At 34.3% G+C, this 21,222-nt stretch overlaps 2 protein-coding genes across 2 annotated transcripts; both read right to left on the bottom strand.

Annotated features, from left to right (window-relative positions):
• Positions 1–1,439: 1,439 nt before the first annotated feature.
• LOC115980882 (pentatricopeptide repeat-containing protein At3g22470, mitochondrial-like) lies at positions 1,440–10,350 on the bottom strand. Its single transcript, XM_031103085.1, has 5 exons — positions 8,466–10,350; positions 6,389–6,442; positions 6,169–6,224; positions 2,930–3,122; positions 1,440–2,750 (listed from the first exon to the last, which is right to left on the bottom strand). Exons 1-5 carry the CDS (start codon positions 10,290–10,292, stop codon positions 1,581–1,583), a joined length of 3,300 nt encoding a protein of 1,099 aa, XP_030958945.1. The 5' UTR covers positions 10,293–10,350; the 3' UTR covers positions 1,440–1,580.
• A 3,193-nt stretch (positions 10,351–13,543) lies between these two features.
• LOC115981712 (pyrophosphate-energized vacuolar membrane proton pump-like) lies at positions 13,544–20,016 on the bottom strand. Its single transcript, XM_031104036.1, has 8 exons — positions 19,503–20,016; positions 17,051–17,625; positions 16,365–16,744; positions 16,176–16,262; positions 15,267–15,597; positions 14,440–14,850; positions 14,127–14,186; positions 13,544–13,971 (listed from the first exon to the last, which is right to left on the bottom strand). The coding sequence occupies exons 1-8, from the start codon at positions 19,735–19,737 to the stop codon at positions 13,765–13,767; spliced, it is 2,286 nt and encodes a 761-aa protein (XP_030959896.1). The 5' UTR covers positions 19,738–20,016; the 3' UTR covers positions 13,544–13,764.
• Between the last annotated feature and the right edge of the window lie 1,206 nt (positions 20,017–21,222).

The following is a 21,222-nucleotide window of genomic DNA, read 5'->3' as shown; positions in this document are numbered from 1 at the left end:
ACAAAAAGTTTGTCAAAATTAGCAAGTACCTGGTATAATATAATTGAAGTTACTCCCTCAGGTTGCAGCTAAGGCCCAGTTTTACTAATCCATAGCAAGGTCACGCCAATCTCATACAGATTTTTAACTAATTATGTATACTAACATCTTCAAGTTGTGACAAAGTGCTAGATATGAAATACTGTTCCAACTTAATCAAAAAGTAGAACTGAAAAAATATCACCTTTCCAACGACAATGGTAGTGATTCCAGCAGCATCCAAGGCATCTGTTCTTTCACAAATCTCATGGCTTTTATCAGCCATTTCTGCAATGTTTTTCCATTTTCAAACTTGGGGAGAGTTCACAGCTAGAAACACTACCCCACTTAGACATTTGTGACCTCCGAGACAAAAGAACTATTGTACAGCATGCTATATGATCACAGGTTTGGAGAATAGCTCATTTGATTCTACTTGATTTTCGAACTTACTATTTTGTAACTTAAAACAGTAGATGTCAAAATGATAAAATTGTGATGTTATTTGTATTGTACTGCAACCTAAGTTGCCTCTCTCTCAAACAATGCAAGAAGAAGCATGCAACTATCAGCTACTCTAGTAAAATTGCTTTCCCAGTCCACTGTAAATATATCCCCCCAAAGCTTATAAGGAAAAAAAAAATCTGCTTACAAATACGCATAAAGCATTTGCAGCACTATAGAATAGGCAGTGATACAATGTGTCTAAGCAGTGAACCATTACTCTAATTTTGTTTCCATATTACTATATCTATATTACCATTCCATAACATTGAACATACATCCCATGAATTTTGTCTCCTAGGATGGAAAACTTTAATTTGGCATGCCAAAATAGGTACACAACATGTGATTAAAATCCAAAACGATAGGTAAAGGATGCATGTGAACCATTCAATCAAAAAACCTAAGGCATTGTCAAGATTCATTAATCTTCTAGATTTACATTGATCTCTCACAGATTTAAAGAACTAATTTGGGGTTTCCACATTTTCTCTGTCACTACTATAACAACTACTAGAGGTAGTAAGAGTACAAGTAGAATAAGTTAGAGCATCAAATGGAACCATTACTCTAATTAAATGATTGAATATAAAATCAAGAGAGTTTGTTGACTTAGCAGCCTCACCCATTTCCTGAAGCAGTAAATCTGGTTTCGTATTGACTGACAGCTATTCCGTCTTGTAATTACAAGCTAACAATTCAGATCATGTTTGATTGAGGAATAGAGTGGCAGATCTTGAGGATGATGGAAGTAAGGGACAATAAGAGAGATCAGAGATTGATCGGTGAGAGAGAGGGAGATGCTCATCTGTTCCTTTATGACACAAGATTTTTTTTTTTTTTTTTTTTTTTCACTCATAAAAAGTAAATAACCATTTCCAACAAATATACATACAACTTATAGATTGACTGGCAAAGTCTTAATAATGAAGTAATTCTTGAAGTGCTTTATCTCCTGGATTTGCAAATAGCAAGTCAACCAACATGGATGCAATGGTTGCATTTGCTGAAAATCCTTGTCAACCATTATCTTTGTAAGTTCCATAACCTTTGCTGTCTCATTTTGTTGCAACAAACCCTTGGATGATTGTGTTATATGTGCAATCATCAGGAGAAAAATGATTCCCATCCATTTTCTCTAGCAGCTCACTCACTTCATCAATTAGCCCCTCTTTACAAAACCCTTTGATCATTATAGTGTAAGTCTGAACATCAGGTTGCAATCCTTTTGAAAGAAGACTATTAAAGATTTCTCTTGCAATTGTAAGTTCCCCAGCATTGCACATACTGTCCATCAAGATGTTGTAAAACACAATATTGTGGTCCAAATTTTTATCTTCCATCTCTTGAAACAATGCCATTGCCTCCCCAATTTTTTTGTTCTTACAAATACCATCCAACAAGATAGCATAGGTTTGGGGATCTGGAAGTTGGCCACATGCCTGCATCTTATGAAATAGGTCTAGTGCAGTTTGGGGTCTCTCCACTCGACAAAACCCACCTATATTGTAAGTCACAATGCTGGGAGCCACTCCCTTGTTGGACATTTCATCAAAGAGACTCCTTGCTTCATCAATTCTTTTATTTTTGCAATATCCATTGATTAATATGTTATAGCTAAACACGTCAGGTGAACAACCTCTCTCAACCATCATATTAAATGTTTTGATAGCATCCTCCATTTTGTTTTGCAAACAGTAGCCATCAATCAAAGAGCTATATGTGACTGTGTTAGGTTCAATGCCTCTTTGAATTATCACAGTAAAAACTTCGTTTGCCTCGGTCAACATCCCTTCTTTGCAAAGTGTGTCCACCAATATGCTAAAGGTTTGCACATTTGGCATGATCTTCCTTTGTGTCATCTCATTCAACAAAGTAGTAGCCTCCCTCCACCGGCCAAAATTGCATAGGCCTTGAATTGAGCACGTGTAAGTGATAACATCTGGCTGAATGCCTTTACCTTGCATTTCAGATAAAAGGTTCAAAGCCTCTATTACCAATCTATCCTTACATAAACTGTCAACGTTTGTGTTGTAAAACACTACATTAGGTTCAAAATACTTTTTTTCTATCTTCCTAAGCAACCCAGTAGCCATATCAGTCTTACCAATCTTACACAGAGCATTTAGTATCGTTCCACAAGTAATTGCATCTGGTTTATACCCATTCCTCTCCATATCTTCTACCAACCTCACAGCTTCAGCAATGTTACCTTGAAGACAGAGGCCCTAGACAAGAGTGGTTAGAGTTATATGGTTTGGTTGAAAACCAAGTTTGAAAATTGTTGCTAAGACAGAGAACCCGAAACTATGCAGTTCACATGGCAGAAGCAGTAAATCAAAATAGTAAGAGTATAAAGATCAGGAGAGATACCAAATGATTCGATTTGTTTAATTAGAGTAATGACCAGAGAGTAATGCTTCATTCTTGCAATGGCATTCAACAATAGAGTAAAATCCAGAATGGAAGGCAAAGGGCGCATGTGAAACATTGTATCAAACAGGTCTAAGGCATGATCAACATTCCTAAAGCTTCCAGCTTTGCACTGATCTCTCACAGATTTCAAGAACTGATTCTGATTCTGATTTGGGTTTTTTCTACTGGTAGTAGTAAGAGTAGAATAACAATAATAATAATAATAAGAAGAAGAAGAAGAACAAGAACAAGAAGAAAGAGCATGAAATGGAAATAGAAATGGAAGGGTTTTAAGTGTAATAGCAATACTGAAAGAAGGATTGGATTTGGATATAAAAAGAAGAGAGTTGGTTAATTTAGAAGCGCGAAGCGGCGTACCCATTTTCCTGAAGATTGTTAAGACTAAAGAGAATGAAGCGCTGAGTTTTAGTGTCTTTGAGAAACACAGAGAGAGAGAGAAGGAAACTTGGCATCTATCTGTGTCTGGATTAAAAATTAAAATACACCACCCCCAGATTTTAAACTCATTTACTTAAACTTTGCTGTTATAGGACTTGCAGGATAGTTTGCATTGTTGGTGTGTGTGTTTGTGGGATAGTAAACTAGCCGGGCGTGTTCATCAAAAAAGTAAACTAGCCGGGCGCCGAGTCGTGTATAGTAGAGTATTAAAACTAAAGTTCATTCAATTTTGTTTTAAACACTAGTTGAGTTCAAATTTATCACCAAACTAATCGCTAACCTGTACTATGCACAGAAACCTACCTATTTGTGCGGTAAATTAAAATAATTTCATAAAATTTTAAATGATTAAGAAACTACATTATTGCATGAATTGCTCTTGTATAACTTCAATTTGTGTTACAATTTGATAAAGAAGTCATTGTTTGAACATGCAATGACTTACGAAAAATATTAAAGAATAGTTCATGACTATAAACCTATAACTATTGAAAAGAATCAAAAGATTAAGAGCTTAAAAATTATAAAAAAAATATATGTGTGTGTGAAATATAAGAGAAAAATTTGTTACACTCAAAATAATAATTCATGGTTATAATCATTGAAATTTTCCAGATAGTTTTAGATATTACAAAAATATAACTCAAAAAGTCAGATGTTAAAACTAACACAAAAATTCAGATGTGAAAACTTCCAAAATGCCAAAAATATATGAATATTCAAAAGAGAAAAATAAGAAGAAGAAAAAAGTACATGAACCTATAAAGTAATAAGTTTTAAATTTTAATGGGTCTAAACTTTAAACAATGAAAAAAAATCACATGTTAGGTTGTGTTCCTAGCAACCCTGAAAGAAAAAGTAAAGGGAAAAAAAACCATGAAATACCGTCAAGCAATAAGTTTTAATGGGTTTAAACTACAAACAATGAACAAAAATAATCATAAACAATCATAGGTGCAGGGTTTGGTTACCAAGATCAGATGGTTGTAAAACACAACCTTTCAACATTGATTTAGGGTTATGCAGAAGGCAACATAAATGACAGAAAATTGTTTTTACGTTGTCTACTATGCCAACCATCTAAATATATTAATTCCAAAAAAATATTAAATAAAATAATTCCTAGAATTATATGAGATAATTAAGAAGAACATCAAGCCCTTGCGTGGATGTTATTTGTGGACGGCTGTCCATCATTGCAATTCATAGACTTTGTTGTTAATAAGACAATCAAGTTCAAAACTAAAAGCGATTAGGTGGCCTTTGTACTACAGGATTTGTTCTCATTGAAGAATCAACTTGCTTCCTACTATGGCTTCAATTTGATATGTGTGTTTTCTTTGTAAAAATTTGAGTGAGTATGAAGGATTTCGACCTTGGTAGAAGTTTATATTTGTGAAAATTTTTGTTATAGAATTTTAGTTGAAATAGAATTTTCAAGCTCTTGAAACATATATCTAATAGAGTTTTATTTAAACTAAACTATTGTAATACTTGATAAGATATAAAACCAAAAATAAAAAGAATCTAAAATAAAAAGAAAAAGAAAAAGAAAATAGTGATGACGTGGAAAATTGTGGGAGCTCCAAAGAATTTTCAAGCTTTTGAAACATATATCTAATAGAGTTTTATTTAAACTAAACTATTATAATACTTGATAAGATATAAAACCAAAAATAAAAAGAATCTAAAATAAAAATAAAAAGAAAAAGAAAAAGAAAATAGTGATGACGTGGAAAATTATGGGAGCTCAAAAGGTTTCGGTTTTATATATATATAGATAAGATTATATGTTCAAAACTTAAATCATTTTCTTGTCGAGCATGTTTATGAGTTATTTGATTAATTTATTCTTTTCTTATATATATAATAAAAATCATTAATAAAATATTTTATTCCTACACAAATTTATCAATTTGTACTAAAAATTGACTGTTAGGGTCTGTTTGGATACTGCTTATTGCTGAAAGCTAAAAACTGAAAACATCGTAGCAAAGTAATTTTTAAATGTATGAATAGTGTTGTGGGACCCAGTTTTAAAGTTGATTTTGCCAAATTCCGTACTTGTGAATCTTGTGAACAGTGCACGGAACCCACGGAAATGAAACGCAAACGCGCAACGCCAGGCTTAAAACACTATCCAAACTCACACTTAATATTATCAATAAACGACAAATAATAGTTTAATATCCAATGAATTTATTTTCAAACTTATACAAATATATTTTAAAACATGTTTATATATAAAAGTATAATATTATATATATAGTTAAATCAAGTCTTTGTGTTCACGAGCTTATTTATGAACATGTTATTGTATTGAGCTTTGCTTGTTTAATAATTGAGCTTAAACTCCGACTTATGCTTGATTTGTATGCTAAAACAAACGAATAAAAATATGTTTCTTCACAAGCCGAGCTCAAACTATTCGCAAACAGCTTGGTTCAGGAATATAAATTTCAGTTCAAGATATAAATATGTATTTTATGAATTACTAATCGCAAATTGTTGACTAAGTAAAGCCACATAGTTTTTCCTTTACAACTTGAAGCTACAAATTACATTAACAACTCCAACTTCACTGCTCCACTAGTGAAAATATATACTGGAATCAAACCTACTACATAGCAATTTGAAGATTACGGCCCCATCCATTGCAAAAAATGGACTAATCACCAAGGACTCGACTGCCATGAGCTTGATAAGAATATTGAGTAAAGGGCCGGAAAAATCCTTGAGAGGATCTCCAATTGTGTCACCTATGACAGTCACCTTGTAAGCATCTGACCCTTTAGGATAAGTGCTTTTGCATGTTCATTACCAACAGCCTGGAAGTACAATATTAAACTAAATAAATCAAAAGGTAAAACTCAAACTACACAAAGAAAGCACCTCTAAAATTTGAGCACACCAGGAAGTCTTACTTTGAAATATAGTAGGCTAGTAGAAACTAGAAAGCATTAATAAATTAAATGTTGTAAAAGCAAAGTACTGTATTTCTTTTCATTTCCCATTCGCCACCTGTGTTGGAAGCTGAGATGGCAACCTAGGAAGAAATACATAAAATATAAAGCTTGTTAAATAATATACATTCATTCAACGGAAAAGAACAACATATAAAAGGGATTATTAGTGATGAAATTGCTATCCTAACAAATTTAAGTAATCAAAGTAGGAACAATTGCAAAAACTAAGGCTAAATATGAAAACACATTGATCTACAAGTGAAAGCAAGTCCTATTTCATTTTTTAAGGGTAATTTGATGGTAGGTGGATTGAGGCAATACGACATTCAAACAGGAGGATAAAGTATTGCAACATACCTGCACACCAGGAGCAAGTGAACTAGCAAATGTCTTTTCTCCAAAGAAGGTTCCAGAAATAAGTAGGGGCAAGCATAATCAAAGCACCAGGTGGGAACATTTCCCTTACTGAAGCATCAGTAGAGATTTTGACACAAGTTTCATAGGAAAGTCTTTTTTTATTGTTTTGCTTGGGCTTCAAATCTGTACGTTCTAATGTCCACGTCCCTATGTTGATGAATTTGTAAATTCCTGTTCCATTTCTCTTAGCACAAAGATAACTATTCAGGTTAGAGCAATTAGCATCTATGACATGACTGAGCACCACTTGGTTTGTAGCATTAACTTTCCTTCAGCCCATCAATGGACTCTACATGTCAAGAGAATGTTCTTTCATTCCTTGATTTTCAGCTAGTGAGACCCTAATGATGGTCATTTGGAGCACAGATACTAATATCTATGATACTGGCACCAGAGTAATCACTCTCAAATCTCAAAAATAGTAAGAAAGAGTCCATGCCTAATGCTCCATTCATTTTGTCTTAAAACATTTGTCATACATGACTCATCATTTCGTCTTAAATATTTCACGACTTTGTGGCTGAGGAAAAACCCATCAAATTAACCTATTGACGTAGTTAATGACCATTCCTAAAATAGGAAATCTCTAATTGTTCAATTTTAAGCCTAACATGCCATGATCTCCTACTTCTAAGTAACCAATACCCAAGCTCCATCTTTGTTAATCAAATTTATGTATAAATAAACATCAATAACCATTGACAGCCACAATTACAATGTTGCATCAGAATAAGGACCATTATAGCAAAAGTAATCCACATTAATTCTAGTAGGCATTTTCACAAAAATATGCAATGCGACAAAACAACAAAACGACTATGAGAGAGCTAGCATACATAAACATGAACATACTGTGTCTAATAAGAAAACAAATAGCAAAATCCAAAATTTAAAACACAACTAATGGCAGACTTACTTGACAAATAAAGAATACAAAATCCATAACTAACTGCAAAGCTGCAAAATCAGCCTACTATTCTATCTTGAAAACCGAACACCAAAAATTTTTAAACACAGCAGCAACACAGATTTATGCGAGTGAAAATTGTAGATTTACATTAAAACAGGGTCCTCTAAATGTAGACAATAAACAAATAACATGGACAGTAAACGTCACTTAAATCTGAAGGTTATTCTTCACCAATGAGGACTTGGGGGTGAGTAAATGTGTGGTCTAAACGGTGAAGAAAAAAAGGGTCAGTTAACTACACAGCTTGCCAAATCCAACGTGGCAATGATGCAGCAAGTCAAGTGTCCACAGATTACATCCGAATCAACCAGAGGATGTTGACCTCAATAATGAAAAGCAAACATACAGGTAGAAGCCTCTGATATTTTGCATATTCAGTCTCCACTCTACAGGACTTTGTCAGTTAGATAAATAGTAAAAAGAGAAAACAAGTGAATGAAGATTGGAAGCAACATTTGAGAAGTTATATTTGGTTCTGTTAGATTTTGAAAAGTCCACGAAAGTAGTATATCACCAACAAAAAGAATTATTATTCAGCAAGCTATATGATCACAAGTTTGGAGTATAGAATCACTTCATAAAAAGTAAATAACAACTTCCAACAAATATACATACTTCTTATAGATTGACTGGCGAAGTGTTAAATGATGAAAGTTGTTCATGAAATTGAAAAACTAAAGTCTTCATACAAATTATTGAAGTAATTCTTTAAGTACTTCATCTCCTGGATCTGCAGATAATAAGTCAATCAACATGGATGCAGTAGATGCATTTGCTGAAAAACCCTTGCCAACCATTATCTTAACAAATTCTATAGCCTTTGATGTCTCATTCCCTTGCAATAAACCTTGGATGAGTGTGTTATATGTACGATCATTAGGTGAACAACCATTCCCATCCATTTTCTCAAGGAGCTCACATGCTTCATCTATTAGTCCCTCTTTGCAAAGCCCTCTGATCATTATGGTATATGTCCAAACATTAGGTTGCAATCCCTTCAATGGCAAACTATTAAAGAGTTCTCTTGCAGCTGTAAGTTTCTTAATATTACACAAACCGTCAATCAAGATGTTGTAGATCACAATATTGTGGTCCAACTTTTCGTCTTCCATCTCTTGAAACAATGTCATCGCCTCACCAATTTTTTTGTTCTTACAAAGGCGATCCAACAAGATAGCATAGGTTTGGGGACTTGGACATTCGCCACAATCTTGCATCTTATGGAATAGCTCTAGCGCAGCTTGAAGTCTCTCCACTAGGCAAAACCCCCTTATAAGAGTGTTGTATGTCACAACGTCAGGAATCATTCCCTTGTTGGACATTTCACGAAAGAGATGCATTGCCTCATTAATTCTTTTATTTTTGCAATATCCATTGATCAATATGTTATAACTAAACAGATTAGGCAAACAACCTCTCTCAATCATCATATTAAATGTTTTCACAGCATCATCCATTTTGTTTTGCAAACAGTAACCATCAATCAAACAGCTATAAGTGACAGTGTTAGGTTCAATGCCTCTTCGAATCATCACACCAAAAACTTCTTTTGCCTTCATCAGCATCCCCTCTTTACAATGTGCGTCCACCAATATGCTAAAGGTTAGCACATTTGGCATCACCTTCCTTTGCACCATCTCATTCAACAGAGTAGTAGCCTCCCTCCACCAGCTGAGATTGCATAGGCCTTGAATTAAGGAATTGTAAGTGACAAGGTTTGGCTGAATGCCTTTACTCTTCATTTTAGATAAAAGGTTCAAAGCCTCAGTTACCGATCTGTCCTTACATAAACTATCAATGATTGTGTTATATGTTGTCATATCAAGCTCAAAATTCCCTTCTTCCATATTCCTAAGCAACCTAATAGCCATATCAGTCTCACCAATCTTACACAAACCGTTCACCATGGTTCCACAAGTAAATGCATCAGGTTGATACCCTTTTCTCTCCATTTCATCTACCAATCTCACAGCTCCAGCAATGTGACCTCGAAGACACAGCCCTTTTATAAGGGTGTTAAGAGTTATATGGTTTGGTTGATAACCAAGTTTCAAAATTGTTGCTAAGACAGAGAATCCAAAATCTAGATGGTTCAAATGACAGAAACAATTAATCAAAGTATTCAAAGTACAAACATTTGGAGAGATTCCTAATGATTCCATTTGTTTATATAGCGAAATTACTCCCGGGTAATGCTTCAATCTTGCAATGGCACCCAACATGTGATTAAAATCGTCAATGGAAGGCAAAGGGCGCATGTGAAGCATTTTATCAAACATGTCTAAGGCATGATCAACGTTCCTTAAGCTTCGAGATTTGCACTGATCTCTCACAGATTTCAAGAACTGAATCTGATTCTGATATGGGCTTTGCAAGTTTTCTCTACCAGTGAGAGTAGAATAAAGACCGTGAAATGGTTTTAGCTGCCTTACACTAACTCTAAGTCTAAGTCTATCATGAAAGCAGCAATAATGATTTTCGAATATACTAATAGTAATAAAAGCAAGTGGGTTTCTTGATTTATTAGCAACACGCGTACCCATTTTCCTGCAGAAGAAGAAGCAGCAGATGGAAGAGACGCTGAGTTTGAGAGAACGAGAGAGTGAGACAATGGAGTAGGAAAGACCAGAGAGAGACAGACAATCACAGACAAGAGACCGAGAGCGTGAGTGTGAGAAATGACGGTTAGATTGATTGAGCAAAGGTGAAAGGGTTAAAATACTATTTTTGTTCACCGAAAGTTTCCCAAGAGTTTTGTTTTTTAATCTCTAAATTTTAAAAAGTTATTGAAAATTAGTCTATTCAACCAGTATCTTTAGGAATTTAGGGTATTTGTTAATTTGTCAATTTCACCAAGCTATAATTGTTTGTTTAAAAAAAAAAAAAAAAAAAGTTCTATTCAACCAGTGTCTTTAGGGTTTTAGGACATTTGTTAGTTTATGGTTATATAAAAGCTTACGAGCAAGATTTAAGTACAGTACTTAGGTACTATTTCTTAAGTTCCCTTTTTAAAATTCTGTCATGTGAATTTTTATTTCATAGGATAGAAGTATATTTTTTAGTTAAGTAGCCATATGACTGAATCTTAAAAGGAGAATTTAATAAACAACACCTAAAGTACTGTATGTAAGTTTTGTCCAAAACTTTAATACTACTTTTATAAAAAATATAATTACTAAAAATTGTAATAAAATCAGTTTTTTCCCCTTTTTTTCCTAAAATGTTTCCAAAAAAAAGACTTTTTTATAAAAAATTTAGTTTCCAAAAAATATAACACTAGAAACAAAATACACGACTTTTACTACAACTCTCTTACATGGTTGATTATGAGTTGTGAAAAAAAAATGAATCCACAGGCACCAATCACAATTTACTACATAAGAAAAGTATGACAAAAGTTGTGAATTTGTTTCTAATACTAAGAATAACTTAAAAATTTTAGTTCCACCTAACATTTTTTATTAGAAAAAAGTCACATTACTGTCATCTCAGCAGGATTTAATTAGAACTAGATTTTATTATTAGGGTCAGTCCTAAAATATTTCAAAAGGGGTGCTATTTTGCTAAAAATGGCTAATCAGCCAAAATTGCCCAAGTAAGATTGGTTATATTTGATACAAAGTGGATTTTTTTTTTCTTTTCTCTTTTCTCTTTTTCATTTTTTTTTTCTTAAAGAAAACTATAATTATTAACTATTGTATATTTTTTTCCCCTCTGAAAGAACTATTATAAAAACGATTATGAAAAAATAAAACGATTATGAAAACCAAGCTTTTTAACCACGATTTCAATTTTAAAACTATTTCAAGATTTATTGAAAGAATATAATGAAAATAAATAAAACTGTAATGATTGGAATGTAGTCAAATAGAAATGAATTGGTTAAAAGCCTTGTAACTTAATTCTACAGTCAAATCCCCCTCTTCTATTATTGTATCCTTAAAATTATAAAAACTAAGGATAAAATAGGTATTTCCAAATATAGTGTTTCTAAAAGTAATAGATTATACTAACAAAAATAATGAATCAATTGACTTCAAAAAAATATATATATATATGAATGAATTACCTTTTTTTGTACCTAAGAGACATTGAATAATGTGAGCCATCAAACTCATATGGTCAAATTTATGTCCTTTAACTTAGGTCAAATTCATGTACTAACTATGAGCTACAATGAGAAGAGGAAAGCAATTCTTAGTAACAAGGGGGTTTTTGAGAAAATAATTTTATTTGGATATTAATTATCAAAAATAACATTGTGGTAAAATTATTTGAGAAAATCACCTATAAGGGCCCGATTGAGATCCCAGCCCAAGGTGTGAATGGACTTAGGCCCAAAAGGTCCAAAACAATGAATTTGTAAAGAATGGGTTAGAAAACTAGGTTTTAATTAATCAAACAACAAGTTAAGTAAGTTTGATAACAAAAGAACGAAAATATACAAGTGTAAACTTAATAAAAAATGTCCTCGGGGAAGTCCGAGGATACTGGTTCTTATATAATGTTCTTAGGTAAGGTTACAAGTCTGGTTCTAGATTGCTACAGTGTTTCTTTCTTGAGTTTTTCGATCCCCCTTTCTCACTCCCCCTTCTTCTTTTATACTGTTTTTCCTTTTCATCTCCTCCTTCTACATGCATGTCAGACGGTCAGTGTGGATACTTGTCCCATTAGCACTCCCCATAAGTCTTTATGTAATAGCTGTAAAGCTGAAATTCACTGTTCAGGCATCACTTCCACATTAATACGGCCAGAGAGTTAGCTGCAGTGCATTTAATTCGGAGGCTGCAACTTTCTCCGAAGATATTTTAGGACTTCTCCCTATCTAATGTCTCTGCATTGCTTATCCACTCCAATTGAATTTCCGGGATCATCACCCTTGTCGGTAGGCCATCTCATAAGACCTCGGCTTTGTCTAGCCGAGGACATATTCACCCTCGGCCCACTTTATTAAGCCATTATGACCAAAACTAACCTTTTTATTCATCAACACAGTCTCTTCTAACAAAAACTTCTCCTCCTCAGACAGATCCCTATTCTCGACTTGGGCCACAGGCCCAATATACAGGTAGATAATGAACTCCTGGGCCTAAGAGCCCTACATCACCTCTTTGAAAATTCTGTTTTGAAAACATGATTTTAAGGGATCACCTCTTGGTATTTTTCATGGAGACATTTAACTTTAAATCTATCTCTCCCATTGTAACTACAAAATTATATATAAATTTTTATTATTTAAAATCAGTGTCTCAATCACTTTCAAGTTTCAACAAGTCCACAAACCAACAATAAGTTAATCCAAATTTAGAGAGAGAAAAAATACTTAGAAAGGATCAAATCTTAAAGGGGAAGTAGAAAGACCAGTTAAAACTTAAAATTAATGTTTAAACCAATTTAAAGTATTAAAAGATTACAATTTCATACATATAGGTTTAGTTCAAGTTACAGTAAAACCTCTAACTTGTGAGGGAGTTCATTCTTCATTCATATCTAGCAAGGTTCTTGACAGTTGACACATTCAATTGCATTCTTCTCGCCTTTTCTTTTTCTTTTTTTTCTTTTTTGTTTAAATTTCTTTTTTCTTTGAGAAATTAAATAATTATTAAAATTTTAGGAAAATAACTATTATGAAAACCACTCAAGAAACATAGAAATGAAGGCCTTTACTTAAATCACGGTTTTCAAATTTTAAACCATGTTTTAGAAATTTTAAATAAATAAATAGATAGAACACTATTCCTTGTAAGGATGTCCATATTTTCTTGGAATGTGTGTGTGTGTTGAGAAGGATGTCTTCTACAAGACTGAAAGTCTGAAACTGAAACAAAATTCAGTACAAGATAATGAGATATACCTATGTATTTCATGGTTATTAATGGTAAATTGTCTATTAAGTAAAGCCGCATAGCTTTTTCTTTACAACTTGAAGCTACTAATTATATAAATCTTCATCAACTTCACTGCTCCACAAGTGAAGATACACCGGAATTAAACCTACTACATAGAACCTCCATTTTAAAATAGTTTGAAGAGTAAGCCCCCATGAGCAGCAAAGAATGGAGCAAACACCAAGGACTCGACTGCCATGAGCTTGATGAGAATATTGAGTGAAGGACCAGAAGTATCCTTGAGAGGATCTCCAATTGTGTCACCTATGACAGCGGCCTTGTGAGCATCTGACCCTTTAGGACCTAGTGATTTTGCATGTTCATTACCACCAGCCTGAAAGTGACATATTAAAGTGTAAAAATCAAACGGCAAACTCAAAGATTGATACAAAGAAAGCACCTCTCAAACTTGAGAACACAATGAGGTCTTACTCTGAAATATAATAGAAAACATTATCAAATCAAAAGTTGGAAGAGCAAAGTACTTGCCTCTATGTATTTCTTTGCATTATCCCATGCACCACCCGTGTTTGAAGCTGAGATGGCAACCTAGGAAGAAAAACATAAAATAGAAAACTTGTTATATACTAAAGATTCATTAGAGATTATTAGGGTGAATATCCTGAAAAATTTGTGAAGTAATCAAAGCAGGAGCAGTTGCACAACTATGTCTAAATATGAAAACATATTGATCAACAAGTGAAAGCAATTTTTTTTGGTTTCATTTTATAAGAATAATGGTAAGGTAGGTGGATTGAGACAAAGATGCACTCTAGCAAAAGGATCAAGTATTGCCGCATACCTGCACACCAGATACAAGTGAACCAGCAAGAACCCCAGCAAGAGTCTCCACACCAAAGAAGGTTCCAGCAATAAGTGGTGTAAGCATGACCAAAGCACCAGGTGGGATCATTTCCCTTAGTGAAGCATCAGTAGAGATTTTGACACAGGTTGCATAGTCTGGTTTTGCTCTTCCTTCCATAAGGCCAGGAATAGTATTGAACTGTCGACGAACCTCTTCAACCATTTTGAGAGCTGCACTTCCCACACTCTTCATTGTCATGGCTGAAAACCAGTATGGAAGCATGGCTCCCACAAGCAACCCGATGAAGACCTTTGGAGTCAACACATCAACAGTGTTGATGCCTGCCCTGCTCACAAAGGCACCAAACAAAGCAAGGGAAACAAGAGCAGCTGATCCAATAGCAAAGCCCTGAAAAATGATGGCAGAACATGTCAAAATTTCATGCAAGTTGATTTAGGATCTTAAAATGGTGGCAGGTCTAATAGGAAAACTAAAGAGTCAAAGTTACAAGGCAACACTTATTTAAGCAATGGCATTAGGACATATGTCATAATGAGCATCATTGTTTGCATTGGATATACAACTTACCGTTCACTTTTCCCCAATTTGTTTTTCTTTTAAAGATTTTGAACAGGTTGAACTAAATGCCAATACAATCTCATTAACTCACTGATTATGAAAAGTATATGACTGATGGAAAGATACAAGGGTTATTTTACTTAACAACTCTGCCATTGCTATTTAAGGGTTTGCAAGCTCATGATGACCTCAAACAAATTTGCTCCAAGTCTAAATCAAAAAGTGTAGAACCGAAAAAAGATCACCTTGCCAATGGCAGCAGTAGTGTTTCCAGCAGCATCTAAGGCATCTGTTCTTTCACGAATCTCATGGCTCATACCAGCCATTTCCGCAATTCCACCAGCATTGTCACTTATGGGGCCATAAGCATCAATTGCAAGACCAGTGGCAATGGTGCTGAGCATTCCCAAAGCAGACACAGAAATTCCATACATAGCAGCTAAGCTAAAGCTCACATAAATGGCAATGGCAATGGCAAATATGGGAATGATGACAGATTTGTATCCCAGAGCCAATCCAAAAATAACATTTGTTGCAGCACCAGTCCTACAAGAATCTGCCACATCCTTCACTGGACTGCAATATGTGAACATGGTAATAAGCATCACAATTATAAGTTGATGGGTACAATACATGCAAATATACACAAAAGCATTTCTTCTATGAGACATTGTTGCACTTGCACAATGCACAACGAAAAATTCCTCAAATTGAAATTTCATTAGGATTGTTGAAGCCTCTTTGAGAGTCATAAATTGAAGGAACATGCCACAATGTGATGAAGTAATAACAGTCCACAAGGAATCTACATGTTATTTATTTTTTAAGAAGAAAGTTTCATTAAAAATCTAACAATATGGTATTTCAACATGATTCTGAGCCACTATGGGTTGGCCTCTAGCCATGTCCAAATCTAAGGACTAAATTTGGAGTGATTCAGTTTCAAAATTGTATCTTTTCTGGAACCAATTATAAAAGGTTCCCAGTATGAATAGTTTTGACTGGCAAGTGCAAGTATCACATGCCTGCAGCAAAGGCAGGAAGACTGATCCAATTAGTACTACATGGCAATGTATCAGTACTAAGATCATTTGCAGCAGAACAGAAGACCAGAAGAAAGTCTATGCATTAGTAACCTGAAGAAGATAGCTCACCTGTAAGCACTGCTAGTATAATACTCTGTAGTGTATCCAATAGCAAGTCCAGCCCACAAGCCGATTGCAACACAGAAGAAAAGGTGCCTGCAGTCATATCATTTAATGAATGAGACAAAAATCTCTTGAGGAATAAACCAACTCTGCCAAAAGATGGGAGAAAGGATGTCTTTAGAGGGAGAGGCATACCAGTTCTTTACAGACATCTCAGTCCCAAAATTAAAGAGAGTAAACTCAGATGGCAAAGCAAAGAAGGTGACCATGGCAATACCGGCAGTCATCAAGACAGTTGAGATTACAAGTTGCCTCTTCAAGGTTGGTTCAATCTCACTCACACGCTTAATCTCAAAAAGATCAGTTGCAAAAAGTGTTGTTATTAAGCAAACTACAATCCCCATTGAGCTTACAATCAGAGGATAGGACATGGCTGTGAAGTCATGACTGGTACCAAAGGAAGATATTGAGGCAACAAAAAGTGCTGCACAGGATGATTCAGCATAAGACCCAAAGAGGTCAGAACCCATCCCAGCAATGTCTCCAACATTGTCACCCACATTGTCTGCAATAACCTAAAAGAAATAACATAACATTTATTCAAACTGACTAATAACGACTATACCGGGTAAGGATTCTGGAAAACATATGCCTCTAGAACTTTCGAAATTATTGCTTAAGGAAAGTATCAAAAATGGAAATGAGAGGAGAAATCAAATGTGTTAGGAATCAAGAAAAAAAGCATGTTTACTCTTCACTTTTACACTAATATTTGATGAATTTGTCTGAGTTTCAAAATAAGTTTATAACCAAAAACTATGCATGTTAAAATCACATAATGCAAACCCGGTAATAAAAAGAGGAGAAAAATAGAAAATTACAGCTGGGTTACGTGGATCATCTTCAGGGATATTCCTCTCAACTTTTCCAACAAGGTCAGCACCAACATCAGCTGCTTTTGTGTAAATACCTCCCCCAACTCTTCCAAAAAGTGCCATTGAAGAACCTCCAAGTCCATAACCAGTAATAGATTCATAAAGCCCTTCCCAGTCATCCCCATAATACAGCTTAAATAAATTGATGGATACCCACAGCACCAAAAGGCCATTGGCAGCAAGAAGGAAACCCATCACAGCACCAGAGCGAAAAGCTGTGATGAATGCCTTCCCAACACCCTTCCTCGCTTCTAGAGTGGTTCTAGCATTGGCATAGGTGGCAATCTTCATGCCAAGAAAACCAGAAAGGACTGATGTAAGAGCGCCAAGAAAGAATGCAATGGTGGTAAACAAGGCATTTGCCAATGCTGGTTTACATATATTCCCGGTGTTGTAAGTGCAAGGTTCACTTTCGGTGCTGAAGCCTTTAACTGAACCAAGGAAGAGGAAGATGACAATGCCAAATACAGCGGTGAAGATACCAAGGTATCTATACTCAGTAAACAGAAATGAGGTTGCCCCTGGGAACAAGAGACAGATAAAAGTTAGATTAAATACCACAAGGATATAGTGACATTATCTATGCCAAGCAAAACTGAAGACCAATTTTATACTCTTACAAGTTACAATAACTTGAAATTCACTTTTCATACTTTATTCTGCATCTATCAATTACATCTGCATGTTACTTGAATGCATTAACATAAGAAGGGTCCAAACTTCAGAGTAAAGCTTAATGCTAAAGAGAAAATTACAATAGCGAATCAACATATCTCATATCATAAAATTACAGATCTTTCATGTGCGTTTTTTCTTTTTAGTTTTATTCACAAATGCCTCTCACTTGCATCTAGTTGTGTGCATGGCTTTGTGCCTCTGTTATATGCATTAGTTGTGTTTTTCTGCCTATATAAGAACATCATGTCATTTGAAACTTGAATTTTAGAGAAGGAGAGAGAACCCCAAAAAATTTTAAAACTTGGGAGAAGACAACACTGTACCATCATCATCTTTTGAACACTGACATAAAAAAGAAGACAAATTAGGAAATTTCCTCTTAAAAGGAATGTCTACCATTTCTAAGAAGTTTCTGGGGCCATCTCAGATATATCATCCTAATGAAAGTGTGTCCTGTTGAAATCTAGTCATTCTTGGCAATATGCATTTCAAGCAAAGACAAAAAAAGATTATTTAAGCATAGTGTTGCAATAGCATTTTCAAGACCATAGGAGCTGGAGTATATCATAGGGAGAAAATATAAGGTTTTAACAGACCATTGATATGAATGGTCTATGATTATCGTCACATTAGGTGGTTAGACAACTAACATGTGAAAAGGCCAACCATTCAGCTAGCCTAGCAAAGCACCCATAAGAGGAAGGGCATGAATTACTACGTAGATTACACACAGCAATACTGGATAGTGCAAAACTTACACACAAAATCTACAGGTTCAAAATGATGGATTCAATCGCATACAACAGTGACAAATAAATCTGCCTGCTAATGGTAAACCAATCTAAAGTATTGAAAAGCATTGAGTTCAACACACTTTGATTAATTTTCTAATTCAACCAAAAACAGGGAAGAAGAATTTTGAAAAAGCTGCCACTGAACAATATTTTCATAATTGGGATTTTCTTTTATAGAAGTAACTTGATGATTATAGATCCCCTTTTAATTCTTGTTTCCAAATTTTCCTTTAAATTGTTTGTTTTGGGTTTTGACTTTTGATCTTTGCATGTAGTTGTTAAATGTTGCTAGTCTCAATCATCAGTCCAACAAAAGTGACATATATGTGACGAAAGGGATAAAATTAGTTGATACTATTAGTTAGTTCTAAAAACTTGAATGAATCACTCAGTCCCAGAGGTTATTTACAGCAAGAACTCCTTTTGTGGATAAAAAAAAACACAAGATCTATTTATATATAGACAATTCAAATAGTCATCTAATAAAGAGAAAGAAAAAAGAGAGGATAAGAGAGACAGAAGTTCAGAAATTTAAAACTTGATATGTCAGTCACTAAAAGCAACAATAAAACAAAAGAAAATTGCAAATAAGTGAATTGTGACAAATTCATGAGTACAGTAAGCATTCCTAGCAGATAAACCAGACAAGAAGAGAAAAAAATAAACAAATTAGTACTTTAAAAAAATAGATGTTCACGTATGAAACTACTCATCATCCTGAATAAAATAACAAAATCACACACTAAAAAATATAGCACAAGGATATCTTTGGCTCATAAGATACAACACAGAATGGAAAAGCAAATAAAAACTAGAAATCTCAATCATCAAAAGCTCCACCAAAACATCATAGTATCACACATGTACTAATAAGTGGGCAAATAACAAAGTAAAACAAATTCACACGCAAGAGAGAGCAAGCTCACCAACAGATATGGCATTCTGAATTTCAGCACACTTGATGGAAACCTCAAGAGTGTCAACACCTTCTTCAGTCTCTCCTTCATTAATCAACCTGTCTTTATACCCACTATAATCACCATAGCCACCTGAGACCTTGACCTTGGAGACCAAGAACCACTGAAACAAAGCAAACCCAAGTCCAATGAAGGCAGCCACAGGTATCAGAATCTGTGTAAGTCCCTCACTCAGCACACCCATTTTCAAAAATCAAAGCTCAAATGATTTCTTGAGTTGTCTTAGCAAAAATGGCAAAAACCAATGCTGGGTTTTGAAGTACAGTCTCTGAGCAGAAACCTACAAACTTGGAAACTGCATTATCCTAAATTTTATCTCTATGGCCCTTCCCTGGCCTTTGGAATGTATTATGTATGGCACTACATGGCTTTGAATGGCAGTTGGGGACTCATGGAAAGATTCTACACAAACTTGGATTTAGTAAACTGGTTGTTTTGATTAACAGTTAGGAGTTCTGTCACTGCAATCTTTATTCACTGGGCCAATAATTTGCTACTCATAGATATAGATAGACAAGTCAGCATTAGATATATGTGATAAAGACAAAGCTAATAATTACTTCTCAATTAAGGCTTCACATGTCAACCAGAAATGCTGTCGATTTGTTGAAACAATCAAGTAGTACTTTTTATTTTTTATATCAACGAAGTTTGGAGGAAAAATCAAGCACTTTGTCATACTACATTATTCTCTCTTTTGATAATTCATTATCTTTCATTATCAAGGCATGCCTTTTAATATTTACATTCATCATTGTTCTTTAAATTCACGACTTATTTAATTTACTCGTGTGAATTGCGCAAAATCATTTTTACATAACCCCGTTGCTAAGAACATTTTTACCTTAACAATAGTGAAGAAAGAGAAATTTTGTGTCACTATAATTGTTGTTATGGAAAACTGTTGGATGTAAATGTAGTATATCTAGGAACACAATTTGGGAAAAAGGAGCAAGCCAATTTGGCTGGTGTGCAGGGGGGAGGCGATGCAGCGTGCACGTGGGCATGCCCAAATAACCTCTTTTGGGCATGTTAACATGCTCTTAGCAGCCCTGTGTATGTGTGTGTGTATATATATATATATATATATATATTTTTTTTTTTTTCAATTTTTTATAATAATTTAAAAAAAAAAAAAAAAATTGTCTTGCCAATTTATTTTTTAGGAAAGTATGTCATGTCAGTCAATAGTCCTAACTAACACGATTTCCTTTTTCATTTTCTGATATCATATCAAAATGAAAAATTCTTTTTAATATGCAAGACTAAGACCATAGCTATTTAAGAAATTGAAACTTACCGGTTGATGTGGTGACCTCTCTAAAATTCAGAGAGCTGGCTAAAACTATCGCTGCCTCTTGAGAACAATTACAAATTAAGCTACTAGTCTCTTCTTTTTTCCAACTCATAATTTTTTTTTTTTTTTAAATGTGGCAATGCCAGGGTTTGAGTGTTCATTACGTTTATCTCACTTTGCTTAGCCCTTAATTATGTTGCCTAGTTCAAATCCAGGCGAGATGTGGAAATTTTTAATTGAAATTAATAAGTACACAAATTTGAATAAACTTTCCCATCTTCTTAAATTATTACTGCAAAGTTCAAAGTTTCTTTAATAATATATGCATGTGTTTAAACTTCAAAACATTTTGTCAACTAAATAGTAAATACC

Source organism: Quercus lobata, chromosome 3, assembly GCF_001633185.2.
Source record: "Quercus lobata isolate SW786 chromosome 3, ValleyOak3.0 Primary Assembly, whole genome shotgun sequence".
Lineage (NCBI taxonomy): Eukaryota > Viridiplantae > Streptophyta > Magnoliopsida > Fagales > Fagaceae > Quercus > Quercus lobata.
Note: the sequence above shows the minus strand (reverse complement) of the source record. Positions and strands in the feature narration are given on the sequence as shown.